General features: G+C 45.8%; 1 protein-coding gene across 6 annotated transcripts in view; it reads left to right on the top strand.

Annotated features, from left to right (window-relative positions):
- Positions 1-26,245, top strand: part of LIMCH1 (LIM and calponin homology domains 1) — a 484,664-nt gene that overhangs the window by 442,792 nt on the left and 15,627 nt on the right. For all 6 annotated transcript variants that reach the window (XM_063921014.1, XM_063921011.1, XM_063921012.1 and 3 more), the window contains one exon: positions 25,249-25,340. In XM_063921014.1, coding sequence (XP_063777084.1) covers positions 25,249-25,340 — 92 coding nt within the window. The remainder of the gene's footprint in view (positions 1-25,248; positions 25,341-26,245) is intronic.

Genomic DNA, 26,245 nt, shown 5'->3' with positions numbered 1-26,245 from the left:
TATCGCTGCCTCTGCCCCATAGATACCAGTATACCAGCAATAGTGTCGCTCTGCCCCACACATACCAGTATACCAGCAATAGTGTCGCTCTGCCCCATAGATACCAGTATATCTGCAATAGTATCGCTCTGCCCCACACATACCAGTATACCAGCAATACTATCGCTATTCCCCACACATACCACTATACCAGCAATACTATCGCTATTCCCCACACATACCAGTATACCAGCAATAGTATCGCTCTGCCCTTTACATACCAGTATACCAGCAATAGTATCACTCTGCCCCATAGATACCAGTATACCAGCAATAGTATCGCTCTGCCCCACACATACCAGTATACCAGCAATACTATCGCTATTCCCCACACATACCAGTATACCAGCAATAGTATCGCTATTCCCCACACATACCAGTATACCAGCAATAGTATCGCTCTGCCCCACACATACCAGTATACCAGCAATACTATCGCTATTCCCCACACATACCAGTATACCAGCAATAGTATCGCTCTGCCCCAGAGATACCAGTATACCAGCAATAGTATCGTTCTGCCCCACACATACCAGTATACCAGCAATAGTGTCGCTCTGCCCCATAGATACCAGTATACCAGCAATAGTATCGCTCTGCCCCACACATACCAGTATACCAGCAATAGTGTCGCTCTGCCCCATAGATACCAGTATACCAGCAATAGTATCGCTCTGCCCCACACGTACTAGTATACCAGCAATAGTATCGCTGCCTCTGCCCCATAGATACCAGTATACCAGCAATAGTGTCGCTCTGCCCCACACATACCAGTATACCAGCAATAGTGTCACTCTGCCCCATAGATACCAGTATACCTGCAATAGTATCGTTCTGCCCCACACATACCAGTATACCAGCAATAGTGTCGCTCTGCCCCATAGATACCAGTATACCAGCAATAGTATCGCTCTGCCCCACACATACCAGTATACCAGCAATAGTGTCGCTCTGCCCCATAGATACCAGTATACCAGCAATAGTATCGCTCTGCCCCACACGTACTAGTATACCAGCAATAGTATCGCTGCCTCTGCCCCATAGATACCAGTATACCAGCAATAGTGTCGCTCTGCCCCACACATACCAGTATACCAGCAATAGTGTCGCTCTGCCCCATAGATACCAGTATACCTACAATAGTATCGCTCTGCCCCACACATACCAGTATACCAGCAATAGTATCGCTCTGCCCCACACATACCAGTATACCAGCAATAGTATCGCTCTGCCCCACACATACCAGTATACCAGCAATAGTATCGCTCTGCCCCACACATACCAGTATACCAGCAATAGTATCACTCTGCCCCATACATACCAGTATACCAGCAATAGTATCATTCTGCCCCATAGATACCAGTATACCAGCAATAGTATCGCTCTGCCCCACACATACCAGTATACCAGCAATAGTATCACTCTGCCCCATACATACCAGTATACCAGCAATAGTATCGCTCTGCCCCATAGATACCAGTATACCAGCAATAGTATCGCTCTGCCCCACACATACCAGTATACCAGCAATAGTATCGCTCTGCCCCACACATGCCAGTATACCAGCAATAGTATCGCAATGCCCCACACATACCAGTATACCAGCAATAGTATCGCAATGCCCCATAGATACCAGTATACCAGCAATAGTATCGCTCTGCCCCACACATGCCAGTATACCAGCAATAGTATCGCAATGCCCCACACATACCAGTATACCAGCAATAGTATCGCAATGCCCCATACATACCAGTATACCAGCAATAGTATCACTCTGCCCCATAGATACCAGTATACCAGCAATATTATCGCTCTGCCCCATAGATACCAGTATACCTGCAATAGTATCGCTCTGCCCCATAGATACCAGTATACCAGCAATAGTATCGCTATGCCCCACACATACCAGTATACCAGCAATAGTATCGCTGCCTCTGCCCCATAGATACCAGTATACCAGCAATAGTGTCCCTATGCCCCATAGATACCAGTATACCAGCAATAGTATCACTCTGCCCCATAGATACTAGTATACCAGCAATAGTATCGCTCTGCCCCACACATACCAGTATACCAGCAATAGTATCGCAATGCCCCACACATACCAGTATAACAGCAATAGTATCGCAGTGCCCCACACATACCAGTATAACAGCAATATTATCACTCTGCCCCATAGATACCAGTATACCAGCAATAGTATCGCTCTGCCTCACACATACCAGTATACAAGTAATAGTATCGCTCTGCCTCACACATACCAGTATACCAGCAATAGTATCGCTCTGCCCCATAGATACCAGTATACCAGCAATAGTATCACTCTGCCCCACACATACCAGTATACCAGCAATAGTATCGCTCTGCCCCACACATACCAGTATACCAGCAATAGTATCGCTCTGCCCCACACATACCAGTATACCAGCAATAGTATCACTCTGCCCCACACATACCAGTATACCAGCAATAGTATTGCAATGCCCCACACATACCAGTATAACAGCAATAGTATCGCAGTGCCCCACACATACCAGTATACCAGCAATAGTATCGCTCTGCCCCACGCATACCAGTATACCAGCAATAGTATCGCTCTGCCCCATAGATACCAGTATACCAGCAATAGTATCGCTCTGCCCCATAGATACCAGTATACCAGCAATAGTATCGCTATGCCCCACACATACCAGTATACCAGCAATAGTATCGCTCTGCCCCATAGATACCAGTATACCAGCAATAGTACCACTCTGCCCCACACATACCAGTATACCAGCAATAGTATCGCTCTGCCCCACACATACCAGTATACCAGCAATAGTATCGCTCTGCCCCATAGATACCAGTATACCAGCAATAGTATCGCTCTGCCCCATAGATACCAGTATACCAGCAATAGTATCGCTATGCCCCACACATACCAGTATACCAGCAATAGTATCACTCTGCCCCATAGATACCAGTATACCAGCAATAGTATCGCTCTGCCCCATAGATACCAGTATACCTGCAATAGTATTGCTCTGCCCCATAGATACCAGTATACCAGCAATAGTATCGCTCTGCCCCACACATACCAGTATACCAGCAATAGTGTCGCTCTGCCCCACACATACCAGTATACCAGCAATAGTATCGCTCTGCCCCACACATACCAGTATACCAGCAATAGTATCGCTCTGCCCCACACATACCAGTATACCAGCAATAGTATCGCTCTGCCCCACGCATACCAGTATACCAGCAATAGTATCGCTCTGCCCCATAGATACCAGTATACCAGCAATAGTATCGCTCTGCCCCATAGATACCAGTATACCAGCAATAGTATCGCTATGCCCCACACATACCAGTATACCAGCAATAGTATCACTCTGCCCCATAGATACCAGTATACCAGCAATAGTATCGCTCTGCCCCATAGATACCAGTATACCTGCAATAGTATTGCTCTGCCCCATAGATACCAGTATACCAGCAATAGTATCGGTCTGCCCCACACATACCAGTATACCAGCAATAGTGTCGCTCTGCCCCACACATACCAGTATACCAGCAATAGTGTCGCTCTGCCCCACACATACCAGTATACCAGCAATAGTATCGCTCTGCCCCACACATACCAGTATACCAGCAATAGTATCGCTCTGCGCCACACATACCAGTATACCAGCAATAGTATCGCTCTGCCCCACACATACCAGTATACCAGTGATAAAGCTAAATTATTTATCGTACTTATAACCCTTTATGAGGTCTAAGAACACTGTACGCTATCTACGTAAGAAGTACCGTAAGGGTACGCTAGTTGCGTATCGATCGCTCAGCCGTAGGCGAGACGCTCAAGCGTCGCGTTCGCTCACGGCCCAGAGATCACAGGCTGACACGCTATTGGCTGTTGACTGACGTAATGATTCGCTATGGCGTAGCGGACGCTCGAGACCACGAGGAGATCACCAGCGGCGCAGACGCTCACAACGCTATACCTTTTATATCTATACCTTTAACAATGAGATACACAGTATACCTTAGTGTAGAGACAAAGTGTAAGTGTAACCTGGTGTAACCTGATTAACTACAAAGCTGCTTGAGCGTCACCGACGCTCTGTGAACACTTAACACTATGAGAAAATACACAGATATCTGTTTAGGGTCCAAAGCCTATTATATGTATTATAACTAATTATTCTTGCAAAAAGGAATCACAGTACAAAAATGATACACTACAGTATAACATAAACCAACTAACCAGATAACTATGCAGGAAATACAATACAATCTAATCAAGGGAAAATACGAGAGAAAGAGAAGAGAGGGAGAGAGAGAGATGAGAGAAATGGCTCACAGTAAGACAATATGATCACGGAGAAAAACTTACGCACAAGGGGAAACGATCGCATGCGCCTGGACATCCAGCACCCGATTTTCAGCAATGAGAACCGTTGAAGAGTGAGAGCTGGATGTGGTCGGCCTGCCTATTTTTGCCCCACACACAATGCAATCTAATGGTCCCTACAATCTGATCGTCCATTGGACACAGGAATTCGGCTTCGCATTATAACAAAAGGTCATAGGTTGATTCATACAGGTGGGCTGTGACGATTTCAAACAGCTCAGGTGGGTGGGACACTGGGTTTCCCGCCGCATACCTGAGTAAGAGTAAATAATAGTAATGGACATAAACTTCTTATGTCCATAACTATTCGCACGAGCGATTAATACGCTCCAAACCAACACCGGAATATTGCTATTTAAATACTCTTCCGATGGGTACCAAACACTACTGTATGACTCCTGTTAGACCCTTCTCACAATACAAAGAGGGATCCCTCCGTTCAGGGACATTCTATATTAACCAAACTTTCAGAATCTATCAAAGGGACCATAATCTATAAACTACGTTAATTGTGAAAATATGTAACGAATGAGTCGCACGCTACGACTACACAAACTTTACCGTAAATACGCATACCGAGCACCAGCGGGTGCACGCAACAGCGGGTATGCGCTATCACGGGAAAGCGCACGCATGCGCAGCGCGGACCAGCGTGAGGTGCAAATATGGCAGCGTGTATAGGGATATTTTTCTGACTTTGACAGTCCACCCTTTGGCAGTCAATAATAACTGCCACCTTCTAAAACATTTCAAAAAGAGAAAAATATATGTCAGGGGTTAATTCATTTCCATGGTTGGGTAGGGGAGGAGAGAGGAGTAGGTGTGAAGAGGGTATGACCTAGTGAGATAGCAGAAGCATGTGTGTATGAGTCCATGTTTGGGGGGTCATGTATCATCGTGCCGTACGTGTTGTAAATCAAGCTTCGAGGTATTGCGAAGTATACATTTGAATTCCTTCTCATCCCGTATTAAGGATCTGTGGATGGGCTGTCAAACTCTACCGAGCTCTTTTCGGCTTTTGAACAAAATGGGGAGCACATTTTAGTTGATGATACATGAATTGGGGAATATGTGATTGCTGATATCTGTGCCTGTATTCCCTATACTATGTGTGTCATTACCTGAGGGTTGTAGAAATGAAGAAAAGACATAATTACGGTAAATGCGGTGGTATTCTATGTCAGGTTAATGTACATCTGTCGGTTGAAGTTTTGTTCGGTATCAGTTGAAAGTCGTCTTCTTTGCGCTGTTTTGCTCCTTAGGCGTGAGCAATAAGCTTTGTCAATGCCATTAGATTTACAAAAAAAACGTTGGGCTAGCGTAAGTTTAAAATTCTAGGGAAACTGGGGATCCATGGCAAAGTTCATCAAATGTCCGTTTCTCAAGTGGTCAAAACTTCTTCTTTGGTCCATCCGTTGTCTGTATAGCGTCTCGTCAACTTCCTCGTCCAAGGGGGTCTTTTTATCTTGGAGAAAAGCAGAAAAACAGGTGAAAGAAACGGACCGTATAATCGCATTTTCATCACATCATTGTTTCTATCGTTGGGTCGTAAATCAAATCCAGGTTAATTACAGTTTCCTCACTCCTCAAACTCATCACTCTTGTACTTTGTTTGCACTTCATTAAAGCCTGACCGCATCTAAATATCAAGCCAATCGATATAACGACACCTAAGATACATAGGAGAAACTTCCCAACATCCATTATGACTCCTTGAGCCCAGTCTCCTAAACCAGAGAACCAATTTCGCGGGTTCAACCATGACACCCAACTAGTCAGCTCATTACCTACAGCAGCAAGGGTGAGATTGTGTTTTCGGCGAAATTCCCATTTTAGTTGGAGAATATCGTCCATCTTTTGGTCTATGACCTCTACCGGATCCTCGGTGCTATTTGTGATATACGTGCAACACTTCACGCCGTACTGCGTTGCCAGTGTAACACAATATCCGCCTGTCACTGCTGTGAGGTAATTAAGAACCATTCTATGCTGCACCAGTTCTGTTTTATAGGCTTGAAGTTCTCTTCCAGTGTATCTAAACGTGTCATCATACATTTCGGTGATATTATCTAACAAATTTGCGAGCGCCGATATGTATTTATAATTTAGCACTCCTCTAGCGGTGCGGGTGAAATCTAACGCGATTAAGAATTGAATCCCGGTGGATTCACTTATCAGATCAGAGGCCGGATGCTCTGTCTTCTCTATCAGGTGCCTTTTAACTCGGTGCTCGTAATGAGTGTGAGTATAAGGAGCTTGGGCACCACGGTGTATGTCCTTCATTTTGTCATGTGTTACAGTCATTACTTCAGGCAATACTTTTCCAATATAACACAATCCTTCAGAGTTTGGGGCAAGCCACTTGTACGCCTTTCTCCCGCATATGAAATATGCATCATCGGGGAGAACATATGGGACGGAGAAGGACATTACCATATTACACACCTTCCAGGTGAAATCTCCTAATCCTAATTCTTCCATCTGCTTAATACACGTATCAGGCTGTACGATATGTGCACAGTATCCTGGTGATACTTCTCCAACTCTAGTAATCCTATTTCCTAAGGTATATCTATACCGGAAAGATTTTCCTCTACTGGCTATGTGGCGTACAAGCTCTGTATCTGTAGGCATTCTATCTGCTCTATGCGAAAAGGTCATGGTGTGGTTACTCCATGACACTTCCCAATTTCCCGGCTTTCTGGGATTGGAGATGTTGAAACATAATAGGGACCTATCCACATGGTATTGGTGGAGCTTCAAACTAGGAGGGCTGGAGATATTAAACCTCCGGTCCACCGGTCTCCCACCACTTAACTCAAGTACCTCCTCTATCGTTAAAGGAAATGGTACTAGCCCTGATTTGCTATGACCCTGAGGTACTTGAGAGCATACCCAACAATCTGTTTTGTTTAACACATTACCCACTAAGGAGTGATAGTCACTTAATGGATGCCGATCCATATGGATATTAAAACTGGATTGGCATTTCTTAATGCACCCATCTTCAATGACATTGTTACAGAGCCTACAGATACAGTTCTCTTCAGCTAATAATCCGTCACAATTCCTTCTATGGTCAATGCTATCGGATCGTTTTCTGATACTCGCCTTTGCTTGTTGGTTAGGTTGATCTTGGAAAACTACGCCTCCATCTTTATCATCAGAACCCATTCCAGAACCTCTATCGACCTCCATGGTACTCTCGCCGGAACAGACTGCTCTGGTCAACATCATGGTCAACAGGAAAATCCGGATCACAGACTCTTGGGGCAAGTCCATCTTTGAGGAGGAGACGAAGAAGAATGAGAAGGAGGAAAAATACATTTGAGGGAGAGGGGATGGGAAGTGGACAAAAAAACAATAAAAGGGAGTGGGGAGTCGACAACAGCTCTCGGTCTTCAAGGCTCAGGTGCCGCCTCAGTCCTCCTGGAACAGACACTCCAGTGATACAACCTCTACCGTCTGTTCCTTATCACGGGACTTCTCTGGATCAGCAACCTTCTTGCAGTGGGATGAATGGACCCAAGTCTCTCTCTCAGCAACCTTCAATGCTGTAGTGCTAGTCAATAAGACCTGGTATGGTCCTTCCCATCTGTCAATAAGGCAACCTGAGCGTAGAAAATTCCGTATCATTACATAATCCCCAGGTTCAATGTCATGACAATTACTACCTGGTAGATCAGGAATCACCAACTTCAGATTATCATTTTGATTCCTCAACTGTTTACTCATGTTAATCAAGTACTTTACAGTTACTTCATTGTTACATTTCAAATCATCCTGAGGGTTAATCATGACATGCGGTTGTCGACCAAACAAGATTTCAAAGGGAGACAGATTAAGTGGGGACCTGGGAGTGGTTCTGATGCTGTACAGTACAATGGGTAAAGCTTCTGGCCATGTCAATCCTGTCTCTGCCATTACTTTGCTCAATTTATTTTTAATAGTGCTGTTCACTCTTTCGACCTTCGCACTCGCCTGTGGACGGTACGGAGTGTGCAGCTTGCTATCAATTCCCATTAACTTACACATTCCTTGAAAGACATCACCTGTAAAATGGGTACCCCTATCACTTTCGATTATTCTAGGGATACCATATCTACATACAAATTCCTGCACAATTTTCTTAGCAGTAAACATAGCGGTATTTGTAGCCGCAGGAAATGCTTCGACCCAATTTGAAAAAACATCTATACAAACAAGTACATATTTCAAATTCCGACAAGGGGGTAATTGTATAAAGTCAATTTGTATTACCTGGAAAGGGCCGCCGGCAGGTGGGACATGGGATGGTTCTGTAGGTATTGCCTTTCCAATATTCTTCCTCAGACAGGTAAGGCATGACATTGCTCTTTTACTCGCATGAGAGGAGAATCCTGGGGCGCACCAGTATGCTCTTACCAATTTGCACATTCCCTCCTTGCCTAGATGAGTCAGCCCGTGAGCTGCTTCAGCCAGACATGGAAGATATGTTCTGGGGGCCACTGGTTTACCATGTCCATCCGTCCAGAGCCCTGAGGACTCTTGGCCATATCCCTTTGCCTTCCAGACCGCTCTTTCCTGTGTGGAACACAAATTCTGCATCTCACACAACTTCTGTGTGTTGATGGTATTAAATACCATCAGTTGTGTGGTGTCTGTCTGTATGGGGGTAGCAGCTGCTAGCTTAGCAGCTTCGTCTGCTCGGCTGTTACCAAGTGATACTGGGTCTTGACTATATGTATGTGCTTTACATTTGATAACAGCCACTCTGTCGGGTTCCTGTATCGCTGTTAGAAACCTTTTTATGTGAGCTGCATGCGCTATCGGTGTACCAGCTGCCGTCATGAAATTTCTGAGGCGCCATAGGGCTCCGAAATCATGGACTACCCCGAATGCGTATCTAGAATCGGTGTAGATATTGGCTGACTTACCCTTAGCCAATTCACATGCTCTGGTTAGGGCGACCAGTTCAGCAACCTGGGCTGAGTGAGGTGGGCCTAGCGGTTCCGCTTCTATGGTGTCTTGGTCATCTACGACTGCGTATCCAGTACACAAGTCTCCCGAGTCTGACTGTCTGTGACAACTACCGTCCGTGTAGAACGTGAGTTCTGCATCTTCCAGTGGATTGTCACTGATGTCAGGCCTTGCGGTAAAATTTTGGGTCAAATATTCCATACAATCATGTGTATCTTCCTTTGTATTAAATCCTCCTTCCCCATCACTCTCACCTTCCACCCTTTGTGCCTGACCAGGCACACCTGGGAGATATGTTGCAGGATTTAATGCACTGCATCTCCTTATGGTGATGTTTACTGGGGCCATTAGTGCCAATTCCCATCTTGTAAACCTCGCTGATGAGACGTGTCTGGTTTGGGCAGAATTCAATAAGGCCGATACTGCATGTGGCGTATGGATTGTGAGGTTGTGGCCTAGCACGACATCTTCGCTTTTTGTCACTAGCAATGCTATCGCCGCAACGCTTCGCAAGCATGTGGGGAGGGATCGCGCTACCGTATCTAGCTGAGCGCTGTAGTATGCAACTGGCCTGCTGGCATCACCGTGTTTTTGGGTTAGTACACCTGCTGCGCAACCAGCACTTTCTGTTCCGTATAGTTCAAAGGGTTTCCCATAGTCCGGCATACCTAGCGCTGGCGCCTCCGTTAGGCACTGTTTGAGTCTCTCAAATGCTGTTTCGGATTCGTCTGTATGCAAAATCCTATCAGGTTTGTTTGAGGAGACCATTTCCTGCAAAGGTAGCGCTAAAATGGAAAACCCTGGGATCCAATTACGGCAATACCCACACATTCCTAAAAACGTTCTGATCTGTTGCTGGGTTTGTGGCAAAGTCATGTCTCTAATTGCTTGGATTCTATCAGCGGTCAGGTGTCTCAGTCCTCGTGTTAGACAGTGTCCCAAATATTTTACCTTAGTTTGGCATAATTGCAACTTGTCTTTGGAAACCTTGTGTCCTGTGTCTGAAAGATGAAACAGGAGCTGTTTCGTATCCTTCAGGGATGCTTCCAATGAATCAGAACACAGTAGTAGATCATCCACGTACTGTATTAATACAGATCCACTCACTGGTTGGAAAGACTGTAAACAATCGTGCAAAGCCTGAGAAAATATACTTGGACTATCTATGAAACCTTGGGGTAATCGAGTCCACGTGTATTGGACTCCTCTGTATGTGAATGCAAACAAATATTGGCTGTCAGGATGCAGAGGTACCGAAAAGAATGCGGAGCAGAGGTCAATAACAGTGAAAAATTTGGCAGTGGGAGGAATTTGCATTAGGATGACAGCTGGATTTGGCACTACGGGGAACTGACTCTCAACTATTTTGTTAATCCCCCTTAGATCCTGCACTAGCCTGTAACCCCTCCCCCCACTCTTTTTAACAGGGAAGATGGGACTATTGGCTGTGCTGGACGTTCTCACCAGAATGCCCTGTTGTAGCAAGCGCTCTATTACAGGGAAAACTCCTAACTCCACCTCTGGCTTCAGAGGATACTGTGGGATTTTTGGAGCTATCCTACCATCTTTTACTTGTACAACTACTGGAGCTACGTTTGCCATTAATCCAGTGTCCTGTCCGTCTTTTGTCCAAAGTGACTCTGGTATCTGAGATGTCATCTCTTCTACTTGGGATGGATTCCTATTTGTCATAATGGTATGTGACATTAATTTTGATGGGGAGTCTAACATGTCTCGCACTTCCTGAGCGTGATTCTCAGGTATGTCCAAGAATACACCTTCAGAAGTACAATAAATGACGCACCCCATTTTACACAGTAAGTCTCTTCCCAGGAGATTGGTTGGTGCCGATGCAGCCAGCAAAAAGGAATGCTTGGTATGCAAGGGTCCTATTGTAATCTCGGCTGGTTTGCTAACAGGGTAGTGTTGGACTACTCCTGTTACTCCCATGGCTGGAACTGTCCTACCAGTGGTTCTCATGCCCACTGTCGAATTTATCACTGACTTGGCCGCCCCTGTGTCTACAAGAAAGTTTAAAGTTTTACCAGCTACATTAATTGCGATCTCAGGTTCACTTCCAAGATTGGCAATCAATTTTACTGGCTGCAGATTACAGGTATGGCCACACCCCTATTGGGTATGGTGACCTCCCTGAATCCTGTTGACAGCAACTACTTGTGAGGGAGTTGGCTGGGGACTATCAGAGGCATGCCAGTCTCTGTTCGGGGGATATCTTTTTGTTTCCCCTGTATGTGGCTCATAACTCCGCCTCTGTGGACCCTGATCCCAATGTCGTGTGTCGTGTCGTTGTCTAGGGGGTTGGTAAGATTTTTGTATATTTCTTGATCTACAGTCTCGTGCAAAATGTCCCTGTTTGTGACAATAATAACATATTACAACAGTTGACTTACCCACAGGTTAGGTGGTACATACGCAGGCTGCTTTGTGGTCAGAGCCTGTATACTTACTGACATTAACTTATCACTTTGTGACTCTCTGTGTTTGGTGATGTTTCTGTCGTGATCAATAGCAGCCTCTCTCAAAGTGGACACTGACAGACCTCGCCAACATGGTTGCGTGGTTTGTACCCTAGCCTTTAATGTTTCTTTTAAACCATCCATCAGTACAGATACTGCTACTTCTTGATGGTTTGGGTTGGTCCTAATGTCTTCTATACCAGTGTATTTTGCCATTTCTAATAGTGCCCGGTGGAAATATTCTGCTGCCGTTTCGGACTCCTTTTGTTTAATGGAGAATATTCTGTTCCATTTAACAACGGCTGGGAAATACTCTTTTAACTGTAAATTTATCCTTTTTACATTATCTTTGTCGTACACATCTGTAAGCGGTACATCTTTATCTAGTCCACAATCAACTAAGAATTGGGCTGAGTCGACATTGGAAGGTAAGCAAGCTCTTAGCACTATCTGCCAATCCTTATTATTGGGCTCTAAAGTGTTTCCTAGATCCCTGATGTATTTTTGGCTTGCAACTAAATCTTTTCTGGGGTCTGGGAATTCAGACACTATGGTCCTCAATTCCATTCTAGTAAACGGGCAATACATGGCAATGTTCCTAACGGGTGTGGCTCCTGATGCATCTGTTTTCCCATTGGGAACTACTATCACCTTAACTGGATTAATTTTAACAACTTCACTCTGTGTAGATTCTACAGTTTGTTGTGGTACAATTGTCTCAGCATAATGCATGGTGCCGTACTTACCCGTTGACACGACCTCACCTATCCCTCCGCTAGGGGCCTTCACTAATCTCGTGAGTGGAGCAGTTCCTACTGTGGTTTCTGATATGGTGGCCGCTAGAGAGAGCGCTGAAATTGTTGCCGAATCTTCTTCTTGTTCACACTCCTGAGGGAAGTTCAAAACAGGGTACAACTTGCACGGGTTAATACTTGCATGGGTTAATGGGTTAACATTATCATTAACATTTACATGGTTACTAAGTGATTGTGCGTTACACCTTAGTGCGTTTCTCTCCGCAATCAACTTCTCTCCTGTTATGTATGGTGGTGGCGGGGCTGTGGCTACCAGTTTCCTGACTGCCCCAGATCCCGCCGCCAGAGCCAAACCTCTCTGTATCTCACCTTCCTGTTGCCACAACTGTAAATAATCATGATGCTGAATTCGTCTCTTTGTTGATTTTATGAGACATATCCTCCTCCTTATATTTTGTAACACTTCTGGACTGAAGCTACCTATTCTTGGGAATTTTTCCCTGTCTTGTACAGTCATTCTCTCCCATTCATCACATAAAGCTTCTGTGTGACTTCCATATTTCTCACACATTATGTACCTGGCCGATCCAATAGGTCGGTTTACAGAGTCAACCCGAACCGAGGTTGATCGCCCCCTACCTGAACAACTGGCCCCCATAATCTGCAGGCGTTGCTTGCTCTACCTCTGATCTCTATATCAGGGTCTTCAGCGAACCCTTACAGAAAACCAAATTATTCACGATAGGCAGACGGTGAAGTTTACCGAGCACCCCACTCGCTCGCCCACGCCGACCAATGCGACCTGATCACACCGATATGGTGCTGGCGCACTCGACACAGGGCACCTATTAACCTTTTGTTTACTGAAAAATGCGAGTGTGATCCGAAGAGCACTACTCTTTCCAGTAAAGGTGGGGTTGTCAGATAGTTCCTGAGTGACCAGCGAACTTCCCTTTTTGTAAAAATAAAAAATTACACAAATCACGTTAGAATGTACAAATAGCGTTTGTGAACCCTTTACTCTAATGGTACTAGGTCAGATTACTAACTACTGTACACAATTACGTGCGGTCCAATCGTTCAGCACACAAGCACCTAAGCTTATGTACGGAAAGACCAAATGGAATCGATAATTGCGGCTGCGAATTCCTTCAGCAAGAGCTTGTATGGCCTATATGGGTGTTGCACCAACCCTTTTCGGTGTTGTGCCTGTGGACTGTATAGCGGACTTCTTTGTCTATTTTACCTGAACCTGCTGGTTTGCTATGACCTCCTGGTCTGACCTCCTGGTCTCGTTACAGTATGACCTCCTGGTCTCGTTACTGTATTACCTCCTGGTCCGCTATACTCTAATGCTCATATATTGTGTTTAACCAAGGATGCCTCCCTAGCCACCGTGCATGTCACTTACACGTATGTTCCTCACGAGTACTCGGTGATTTCTTTTGGTTCAACCTCTAAAATTGTATAAATGTATGAAAAACACTCACTCACCACATGCACTCTTTTGCTTCTATTTCTATTTCTGCGCAGAAATTTTTCTTTAGCCCAGCTGTGTTACCAATTAGGAGCAGGATCTGTTAATTTAAATTTCGGACACCAAAAATAGACTTGCGTTATTTATCGCCTGTTGCGCTATTTACCGCTTTGCGTTACTTATCGCGTTGCGTTACTTCAACTTATCGTGACTTGAGCTACGTGGGCGTAACCGGACGCTCCGTTGCGTAATGTACGCTGCGTGCGTCTGCCTTTGGATTGCGTACACAAGTCTTTTGTTAGGGACACGTGTACGCAAAGCAAAAGATCTACCGTAACACAATTTATACTTTTATCAATGTAGATGATCCCTGATCATCTACCGCACACCACACTGATTTTGCCTTATCGTCCAGGCAAACCTGTGTGTTTGTCTATACTTTTAACTATGTAACCTTTATTCTTAAACTATGAAATAACAGCAAATCTCTTTTAGCACTTTCTATCAACTATAAAACTGGCAGACAGGATGGTGATATACGAAAATGAAAAAAAGAAATGCAGATATATGTATGCGTGCGTGTATACGCAAAACAGAAGAAAAATAAACAGTTTTAAAAGACACTAGCGTTTTGTTCTTACCTCCGGTTCCCGGATTCCTTCAGCACTCGTTATCTAAGCGAAGCAGACGCTTATCCCGTCAGCACTACGAGACAACCTCCCGCCCTTTGCTGAGGGATAATGTCTGCTGATCTACCTAGTGCAGATATGTGAAGGATAGGACGAGCCGCCAATTGATAAAGCTAAATTATTTATCGTACTTATAACCCTTTATGAGGTCTAAGAACACTGTACGCTATCTACGTAAGAAGTACCGTAAGGGTACGCTAGTTGCATATCGATCGCTCAGCCGTAGGCGAGACGCTCAAGCGTCGCGTTCGCTCACGGCCCAGAGATCACAGGCTGACACGCTATTGGCTGTTGACTGACGTAATGATTCGCTATGGCGTAGCGGACGCTCGAGACCACGAGGAGATCACCAGCGGCGCAAACGCTCACAACGCTATACCTTTATATCTATACCTTTAACAATGAGATACACAGTATACCTTAGTGTAGAGACAAAGTGTAAGTGTAACCTGGTGTAACCTGATTAACTACAAAGCTGCTTGAGCGTCACCGACGCTCTATGAACACTTAACACTATGAGAAAATACACAGATATCTGTTTAGGGTCCAAAGCCTATTATATGTATTATAACTAATTATTCTTGCAAAAAGGAATCACAGTACAAATGATACACTACAGTATAACATAAACCAACTAACCAGATAACTATGCAGGAAATACAATACAATCTAATCAAGGGAAAATACGAGAGAAAGAGAAGAGAGGGAGAGAGAGAGATGAGAGAAATGGCTCACAGTAAGACAATATGATCACGGAGAAAAACTTACGCACAAGGGGAAACGATCGCATGCGCCTGGACATCCAGCACCCGATTTTCAGCAATGAGAACCGTTGAAGAGTGAGAGCTGGATGTGGTCGGCCTGCCTATTTTTGCCCCACACACAATGCAATCTAATGGTCCCTACAATCTGATCGTCCATTGGACACAGGAATTCGGCTTCGCATTATAACAAAAGGTCATAGGTTGATTCATACAGGTGGGCTGTGACGATTTCAAACAGCTCAGGTGGGTGGGACACTGGGTTTCCCGCCGCATACCTGAGTAAGAGTAAATAATAGTAATGGACATAAACTTCTTATGTCCATAACTATTCGCACGAGCGATTAATACGCTCCAAACCAACACCGGAATATTGCTATTTCTCTGACGTCCTAGTGGATGCTGGGACTCCGTAAGGACCATGGGGATATAGCGGCTCCGCAGGAGACAGGGCACAATAATAAAAGCTTTAGGATCAGGTGGTGTGCACTGGCTCCTCCCCCTATGACCCTCCTCCAAGCCTCAGTTAGATTTTTGTGCCCGACGAGAAGGGTGCAATCTAGGTGGCTCTCCTGAGCTGCTTAGAATAAAAGTTTAAGTTAGGTTTTTTATTTTCAGTGAGTCCTGCTGGCAACAGGCTCACTGCTACGAGGGACTTAGGGGAGAGAAGTAAACTCACCTGCGTGCAGAATGGATTTGCTTCTTAGGCTACTGGACACCATTAGCTCCAGAGGGATCGAACACAGGCCCAGCCATGGAGTCCGGTCCCGGAGCCGTGCCGCCGACCCCCCTTGCAGATGCCGAAGTTGAAGAGGTCCAGATGTCCAGAAACAGGCGGCAGAAGACTTTCAGTCTTCATAAGGTAGCGCACAGCACTGCAGCTGTGCGCCATTGTTGTCAGCACACTTCACCAACAGTCACCAACTGTCACTGAGGGTGCAGGGCGCTGGGGGGGGCGCCCTGGGCAGCAATGTATAATACCTTTTTATGGCTAAAATACATCACATATAGCCCTTGAGGCTATATGGATGTATTTAACCCCTGCCAGATCTCACAAACTCCGAGAGAAGAGCCCGCCGAAAAAGGGGCGGGGCCTATTCTCCTCAGCACACGGCGCCATTTTCCTGCTCAGCTCTGCTGTGAGGAAGGCTCCCAGGCTCTCCCCTGCACTGCACTACAGAAACAGGGTTAAAACAGAGAGGGGGGGCACTTATTTGGCGATATGATTACATATATAAAAATGCTATAAGGGAAAACACTTGTATAAGGGGTTGTCCCTGTATAATTATAGCGTTTTTGGTGTGTGCTGGCAAACTCTCCCTCTGTCTCCCCAAAGGGCTAGTGGGGTCCTGTCCTCTATCAGAGCATTCCCTGTGTGTGTGATGTGTGTCGGTACGTGTGTGTCGACATGTAGGAGGACGATGTTGGTGAGGAGGCGGAGCAAATTGCCTGTATTGGTGATGTCACTCTCTAGGGAGTCGACACTGGAATGGATGGCTTATTTAGGAATTACGTGATAATGTCAACACGCTGCAAGGTCGGTTGACGACATGAGACGGCCGGCAAACAAATTAGTACCTGTCCAGGCGTCTCAGACACCGTCAGGGGCTTGTAAAAACGCCCATTTACCTCAGTCGGTCGACACAGACACAGACACGGACACTGACTCCAGTGTCGACGGTGAAGAAACAAACGTATTTTCCTTTAGGGCCACACGTTTCATGTTAAGGGCAATGAAGGAGGTGTTACATATTTCTGATACTACAAGTACCACAAATAAGGGTATTATGTAGGGTGTGAATAAACTACTTGTAGTTTTTCCTGAATCAGATAAATTAAATGAAGTGTGTGATGATACGTGGGTTTCCTCCGATAGAAAATTATTGGCGGTATACCCTTTCCCGCCAGAAGTTAGGGCGAGTTGGGAAACACACCTTAGGGTGGATAAGGCGCTCACACGCTTATAAAAACAAGGGGCGTTACCGTCTCCAGATACGGCAGCCCTCAAGGAGCCAGCTGATAGGAAGCTGAAAAATATCCTAAAAGTATATACACACATACTGGTGTTATACTACGACCAGCAATCGCCTCAGCCTGGATGTGCAGCGCTGAGGGGGCTTGGTCGGATTTCCTGACTGAAAATATTGATACCCTTGACAGGGACAAGATTTTATTGACTATAGATGCATTTCTATATATGCGAGATGCGCAGAGGGATATTTGCATTCTGGCATCAAGAGTAAATGTGATGTCCATATCTGCCAGACGAAGACACGACAGTGGTCAGGTGATGCAGATTCCAGACGGCACATGGAAGTATTGCCGTATAAAGGGGCGGTCCATCGGACCTGGTGGCCATGGCAACAGCTGAAAAATCCACCTTTTGTTACCCCAAGTCACATCTCAGCAGAAAAGGACACAGTCTTTTCAGTCTCAGTCCTTTCGTCCCCATAAGGGCAGGCGGGCAAAAGGGCCAGTCATATCTGCCCAGGGGTAGAGGAAAGGGAAGAAGACTGCAGCAGGCAGCCCATTCCCAGGAACAGAAGCCCTCCACAGCTTCTGCCAAGTCCGCAGCATGACGCTGGGGCCGTACAAGCGGACTCAGGTGCGGTAGGGGGTCATCTCAAGAGTTTCAGCACGCAGGGGGCTCACTCACAAGTGGACTCCTGGATCCTACACGTAGTATCCCAGGTGTACATTGGAAATTCGAGACGTCTCCCCCTCACAAGTTCCTGAAGTCTGCTTTACCAACGTCTCCCTCCGACAGGGAGGCAGTATTGGGAACAATTCACAGGCTGTATTCCCAGCAGGTGATAATCAAAGTACCCCTTCTACAACAAGGGAAGGGGTATTATTCCACACTATATTGTGGTACTGAAGCCAGACGGCTCGGTGAGATCTGAAATATTTGAACACTTACATACAAGTGTTCAAATCAAGATGGAGTCACTCAGAGTAGTGATAGCGAACCAGGAAGAAGGGGACGATATGGTGTCACTGGATATCAGGGACGCTTACCTACATGTCCAAATTTGCCTTCTCACCAAGGGTACCTCAGGTTCGTGGTACAGAACTGTCACTATCAGTTCAGACGCTGCCGTTTGGATTGTCCACGGCACCCCGGGTCTTTACCAAGGTAATGGCCGAAATGATGATTCTTCTTAAAAGAAATATGGACGCTTTCCTGATAAGGGCAAGGTCCAGAGAACAGTTGGAGGTCGGAGTAGCACTATCTTAAGTAGTTCTACGACAGCACGAGTGGATTCTAAATATTCCAAAATCGCAGTTTTTTCCGACGACACGTCTACTGTTCCTAGGGATGATTCTGGACACAGTCCAGAAAAGGATGTTTTCTCCCGGAGAAGAAAGCCAGGGAGTTATCCGAGCTAGTCAGGAACCTCCTAAAACCAGGAAAAGTATCAGTGCATCATTGCACAAGGATCCTGTGAAAAATGGTGGTTTCTTACAAAGCGATCCCATTCGGTAGATTTCATGCAAGAACCTTTCCGTGGGATCTGCTGGAAAAATGGTCCGGATCGCATCTTCAGATGCATCAGCGGATAACCCTGTCTCCAAGGACAAGGGTGTTTCTTCTGCGGTGGCTGCAGAGTGCTCATCTATGAAAGGGCCGCAGATTCGGCATTCAGGACTGGGTCCTGGTGACCACGGATGCCAGCCTGAGTGGCTGGGGAGCAGTCACACAAGGAAAAAATTTCCAGAGAGTGTGATCAAGTCTGGAGACTTCTCTCCACATAAATATACTGGAGCTAAGGGCAATTTACAATGCTCTAAGCTTAGCAAGACCTCTGCTTCAAGGTCAGCCGGTATTGATCCAGTGGGACAACACCACGGCAGTCGCCCACGTAAACAGACAGGGCGGCACAAGAAGCAGGAGGGAAATGGCAGAAACTACAAGGATTCTTCGCTGGGCGAAAAATCATGTGATAACACTCTCAGCAGTGTTCATTCCGGGAGTGGAAAACTGGGAAGCAGACTTCCTCAGCAGGCATGACCTCCACCCGGGAGAGTGGGGACTTCATCGGGAAGTCTTCCACATGATTGTAAACCGTTGTGAAAAACCAAAGGTGGACATGATGGCGTCCCGCCTGAACAAAAAACTAGACAGATATTGCGCCAGGTCAAGGGACCCTCAGGCAATAGCGGTGGACGCTCTGGTAACACTGCGGGTGTACCAGTCAGAGTAGGTGTTCCCTCCTATGCCTCTCATACCAAAAGTACTGAGAATCATAAGAGGGAGATGAGTAAGAACGATACTCGTGGTTCCGGATTGGCCAAGAAGGACTTGGTACCCGAAACTTCAAGAGATGTTCACGGAAGACCCGTGGCCTCTACCTTTAAGAAAGGACCTGCTCCAGCAGGGGCCTTGTCTGTTCCAAGACTTACCGCGGCTGCGTTTGACGGCATGGCGGTTGAACGCCGGATCCTGAAAGGGCATTTTAGATGAAGTCATCCCTACCCTGGTCGAAGACAGGAAGGATGTAACCGCAAAACATTTTCACCGCATTTGGTGAAGATATGTTGCGTGGTGTGAGGCCAAGAAGGCCCCTACAGAGGAATTCCAACTGGGTCGTTTCCTACATTTCCTGAAAACAGGACTTTCTATGGGCCTAAAATTAGGGTCCATTAAGGTTCAAATTTCGGCCCTGTCGAATTTCTTCCAGAAAGAACTGGCTTTAGTGCCTGACGTTCAGATGTTTGTAAAAGGGGTACTGCATATACAGCCTCCTTTTGTGCCCCAGTGGCACCTTGGGATCTCAATGTTGTTTTGAGTTTCCTAAAGTCACATTGGTTTGAACCACTCACCACTGTGGACTTAAAATATCTCACATGGAAGGTGACGATGCTATTAGCCCTGGCTTCAGCCAGGCGTGTGTCAGAATTGGCGGCTTTATCATATATAAAGCCCTTACTTATTTTTTCATTCTGACAGGGCAGAATTGAGGACTCGTCCTCAATTTCTCCTTAAGGTGTTTTCTGTTTTTCACATGAACCAACCTATTGTGGTACCTGCGGGTACTAGGGACTTGGAGGACTCCAAGTTACTTGACGTTGTCAGGGCCCTGAAAAATATGTTTCCAGGACGGCTGGAGTCAGAAAATCTGACTCGCTGTTTAGCCTGTATGCACCCAACAAGATGGGTGCTCCTGCTTCTAAGCAGACGATTGCTCGCTGGATTTGTAATACAATTCAGTTTACACATTCTGTGGCAGGCCTGCCACAGCCAAAATCTGTAAAAGCCCATTCCAAAAGGAAGGGGGCTCATCTTGGGCGACTGCCCGAGGGGTCTCGGCTTTACAACTTTGCCGAGCAGTTACTTGGTCAGGGGCAAACACGTTTGCTAAATTCTACAAATTTGATACCCTGGCTGAGGAGGACATGGAGTTCTCTCATTCGGTGCTGCAGGGTCATCCGCACTCTCCCGCCCGTTTGGGAGCTTTGGTATAATCCCCATGGTCCTTACGGAGTCCCAGCATCCACTAGGACGTCAGAGAAAATAAGATTTTACTTACCGATAAATCTATTTCTCGTAGTCCGTAGTGGATGCTGGGCGCCCATCCCAAGTGCGGATTGTCTGCAATACTTGTACATAGTTATTGTTACAAAAATCGGGTTATTCTTGTTGTGAGCCGTCTTTTCAGAGGCTCCTTCGTTGTTATCATACTGTTAACTGGGTTCAAATCACAGGTTGTACGGTGTGATTGGTGTGGCTGGTATGAGTCTTACCCGGAATTCAATATCCTTCCTTATTATGCACGCTCGTCCGGGCACAGTATCCTAACTGAGGCTTGGAGGAGGGTCATAGGGGGAGGAGCCAGTGCACACCACCTGATCCTAAAGCTTTTATTATTGTGCCCTGTCTCCTGCGGAGCCGCTATATCCCCATGGTCCTTACGGAGTCCCAGCATCCACTACGGACTACGAGAAATAGATTTATCGGTAAGTAAAATCTTATTTTAAATACTCTTCCGATGGGTACCAAACACTACTGTATGACTCCTGTTAGACCCTTCTCACAATACAAAGAGGGATCCCTCCGTTCAGGGACATTCTATATTAACCAAACTTTCAGAATCTATCAAAGGGACCATAATCTATAAACTACGTTAATTGTGAAAATATGTAACGAATGAGTCGCACGCTACGACTACACAAACTTTACCGTAAATACGCATACCGAGCACCAGCGGGTGCACGCAACAGCGGGTATGCGCTATCACGGGAAAGCGCACGCATGCGCAGCGCGGACCAGCGTGAGGTGCAAATATGGCAGCGTGTATAGGGATATTTTTCTGACTTTGACACCAGCAATAGTATCGCTCTGCCCCACGCATACCAGTATACCAGCAATAGTATTGCAATGCCCCATAGATACCAGTATACCAGCAATAGTATCGCTCTGCCCCATAGATACCAGTATACCTGCAATAGTATTGCTCTGCCCCATAGATACCAGTATACCAGCAATAGTGTCGCTCTGCCCCACACATACCAGTATACCAGCAATAGTATCGCTCTGCCCCACACATACCAGTATACCAGCAATAGTATCACTCTGCCCCACACATACCAGTATACCAGCAATAGTATCGTACCAGCAATAGTATCGCTCTGCCCCACACATACCAGTATACCAGCAATAGTATCGCTCTGCCCCACACATACCAGTATACCAGCAATAGTATTGCTCTGCCCCACACATACCAGTATACCAGCAATAGTATCGTACCAGCAATAGTATCGCTCTACCCCCCACATACCAGTATACCAGCAATAGTATCGCTATTCCCCACACATACCAGTATACCAGCAATACTATCGCTCTGCCCCACACATGCCAGTATACCAGCAATAGTATCGCTCTGCCCCACACATGCCAGAATACCAGCAATAGTATCGCAATGCCCCACACATACCAGTATACCAGCAATAGTATCGCTCTGCCCCACACATGCCAGTATACCAGCAATAGTATCGCAATGCCACACACATACCAGTATACCAGCAATAGTATCGCTCTGCCCCACACATGCCAGTATACCAGCAATAGTATCGCAATGCCCCACACATACCAGTATACCAGCAATAGTATCGCTCTGCCCCACACATGCCAGTATACCAGCAATAGTATCGCTATTCCCCACACATACCAGTATACCAGCAATAGTATCGCTCTGCCCCATAGATACCAGTATACCAGCAATACTATCGCTCTGCCCCACACATGCCAGTATACCAGCAATAGTATCGCTCTGCCCCACACATGCCAGTATACCAGCAATAGTATCGCAATGCCCCACACATACCAGTATACCAGCAATAGTATCGCTCTGCCCCACACATACCAGTATCCCAGCAATAGTATCGCTCTGCCCCACACATACCAGTATACCAGCAATAGTATCGCAATGCCACACACATACCAGTATACCAGCAATAGTATCGCAATGCCCCACACATACCAGTATACCAGCAATAATATCGCTCTGCCCCACACATACCAGTATACCAGCAATAGTGTCGCTATGCCCCATAGATACCAGTATACCAGCAATAGTGTCGCTATGCCCCATAGATACCAGTATACCAGCAATAGTATCTTTCTGCCCCACACATACCAGTATACCAGCAATAGTATCGCAATGCCCCACACATACCAGTATACCAGCAATATTGCTCTGCCCCACACATACCAGTATACCAGCAATAGTGTCGCTATGCCCCATAGATACCAGTATACCAGCAATAGTGTCGATATGTCCCATAGATACCAATATACCAGCAATAGTATCGTTCTGCCCCACACATACCAGTATACCAGCAATAGTGTCCCTATGCCCCACACATACCAGTATACCAGCAATAGTATCGCAATGCCCCACACATACCAGTATACCAGCAATATTGCTCTGCCCCACACATACCAGTATATCAGCAATAGTATCGCTTTACCCCACACATACCAGTATACCAGCAATAGTATCGCTCTGCCCCACACATACCAGTATACCAGCAATAGTATCACAATGCCCCACACATACCAGTATACCAGCAATGGTATCGCTGTGCCCCATTGATACCAGTATTCCATCAATAGTAGCGTGATGCTTCATAGATAGCAGTATGTAGAATCATTGCTGGGTTTCCATCATTGGGGTCTGTATACGTTCTATACTAATTTACCTCGAATGCCATTTTCGCATCTTTTTTGTAGCAATAACTGACTTTTTGCGGATATGTGCGCTCCCGCATTTTGCCGTAATTGATCGCAAATTCGAAAAAACGGGATTACCATGAAATTGTTGCCAAAAGTGACAAATGGGTAAATCTGTCCATACCTTCAAAAAAGCTAAACTAACATCGGATAACTGTATAACAGTTTATTACTGGTTACAATAAACATATTTCTGATACTTAAGTAGGATCAAATGGCTGTTATATAAAAAATTCTTAAATTGAAAAAAATTATAGAAAGCTATTGTTTTCTCCCAGCAAAATTAGTGCTAAAATTAAATTTGGGGTACATAAAAATGTCTGTAAGTATATAATCGGGTCATTTTAGGGGATTATTTTTTTTAAAGTGTAAAACAGACTGATTACTCCCAACTGCAAGTCTAAAAACAATTGTCCTACTCACAAAGCACCCCAATATACCTGTCCCATGTACCCTAATTTCTATCATTTTGCACTTTTTCACCCCAAAAATGACATGTCATTAATATTATTGGCCAGTTAAAAATAATTATAATCTTAAACTCTAATTAGTCATTCAGGGGGTTGTCCCCGGGGTTCAGAACCAAATCCCAACATTTTAACTTAAAATTGGGATTTTCCCCATGTTTATCTGCTCAGATTTGGTGAATTGAAATTCATGGTAAAATTACCACAAATCCGTTTTTGCGGACAGTTGAATAGGCGCTTTCGCAAAATTGATCATGAAGATTCCAGTTATCCTTTGTTTCCAGAGACTGTCCCAGGCTTTAAAGTTTTTCCTCGATCCAAATTTTATTGTTGTCTGTTATAACCTAGTAATATGCTTTTCAAAATCAAAACAATAGGCCTCATTCAGTGTGCGATCCAACCGCAACAAATCCGAAAACGATGCGGGCACATGCGCAGCACCCGTCCTGCATTTTCTGAGGGGGGGGGGGGTGCAGAAAATGCGATCGCCTCTGCCTGCCTGCTCTGTTTCCAGGGTGGAGACGGAGCGTTGCGGGGGCGGCGATGGAGAAACAGGGGCAGCGACGGGGAAACCGCGGTTGTGATTGCGGCGGCTGCGTGAAGTCACACGCAGTCGCTGTGATCAGAAACATGGCTGCGGGCCTCCGCCTTAATCGCAATTTCTGCTTGTTGAAGGGGGTGGAGGCAGCAGCGGTGGGCGAAACCCAGCATGCTAACAAAAGGGTTGCAAATTCTGCTAATTACTGTATTAGTCCCAATACTGTATTACTGTATTAGGCCCAATATTTGAGAGTAACTATGATCCGGAAGCATGTGCTGACAGGGCTTGTACTGCAGGAAGGTCAGCTGACAGCGCAAGGTAGTGTCCTTGTATATTACATTACAATGTAACACACTGTCTGCTGGTCAGGACCTCCTGCAGAATAGATTATGTTGGCATTATTAAAGGAGACTTTTTTCATGATATGTAATATGTTGACTGATTCCAACAGAATTGAAACAGAAGAGAGAATGTCTGTGGGGGAAAGTGACCAGATGCAACAACAGCAGTGCAACACTTCCAGCAAACTGCACTTACACTTAGGTAAGCAACGCTAGTCTCATATCAGGATTGTTCAGTGATGTCTCTTAAGGCCAGTACTGACGGGGGAGATGTGTGCTGAGCGATCTTAGCACAGACCGCTCAGCACACATCTCTCCCCCCGCTCAGCACAGCGTGTTGTGTGCTGAGCGAGTGGTGGGGGGACGGGGGGACGCTCACTTCACACAGCGGTGAAGTGAGCGACCCACTAGATTGAGCCTGCATGCAGGCTCAATCTAGCACCTGCGATAGCGATTCGTGAGGCTGCGCATCGCTATCGCTGGGGGGCATACACATGACAGATCCGTGCTTAAAACCTAAGCAATGAAGTCAGATTGCTTAGATTTTAAACACTGATCTCACCGTGTCTACCCCCCTTTAGGCACTGCCCTACAATCCCCCAACATTACTGGCCGTGTCTGCTATAGCCTCCTATAACTAGACACATGCAGAGGTGTGATTTTTGCGGTCATCAGACTGTGGAGTCTATGCTAAGCCATTGAGAGTGATAAAGTATCAACCAATCAGCTCGTAACGTATTTATCAAACGGGGGAATCCAATTGCAGATGGAAGTTGAAAAAACCTCATGGTATGGCGTTCTTCCCACAGGCGCAGGGTTTTGGTATTCAATTGAAGGACTGAAAATGAGACACAATGATCTCTATAGAAATCACTGCGTCTTTTTTCATGCACCTCCAGGGTAAGTCTGATTATTCCTAAAATGGTTGTGTTTAGGAAAAATCACCATTACTTGCTCTGGCACCCCGGTGCGTGAGTGACCTCCCCCCCCCCCCCCCCTCCCCCTCCGTGTAGTGTACATCTCCCACCAGACCCCCTTACCAGTGGCAAGATGGGGGTAGAACACTGGAGACATGGAGGTATATATATATGCGGATCCCTTGTGGCG

This window comes from Pseudophryne corroboree, chromosome 1 (assembly GCF_028390025.1).
Source record: "Pseudophryne corroboree isolate aPseCor3 chromosome 1, aPseCor3.hap2, whole genome shotgun sequence".
NCBI classification, from domain to species: Eukaryota; Metazoa; Chordata; class Amphibia; order Anura; family Myobatrachidae; genus Pseudophryne; species Pseudophryne corroboree.
This window is presented reverse-complemented; position numbering and strand designations above follow the sequence as displayed.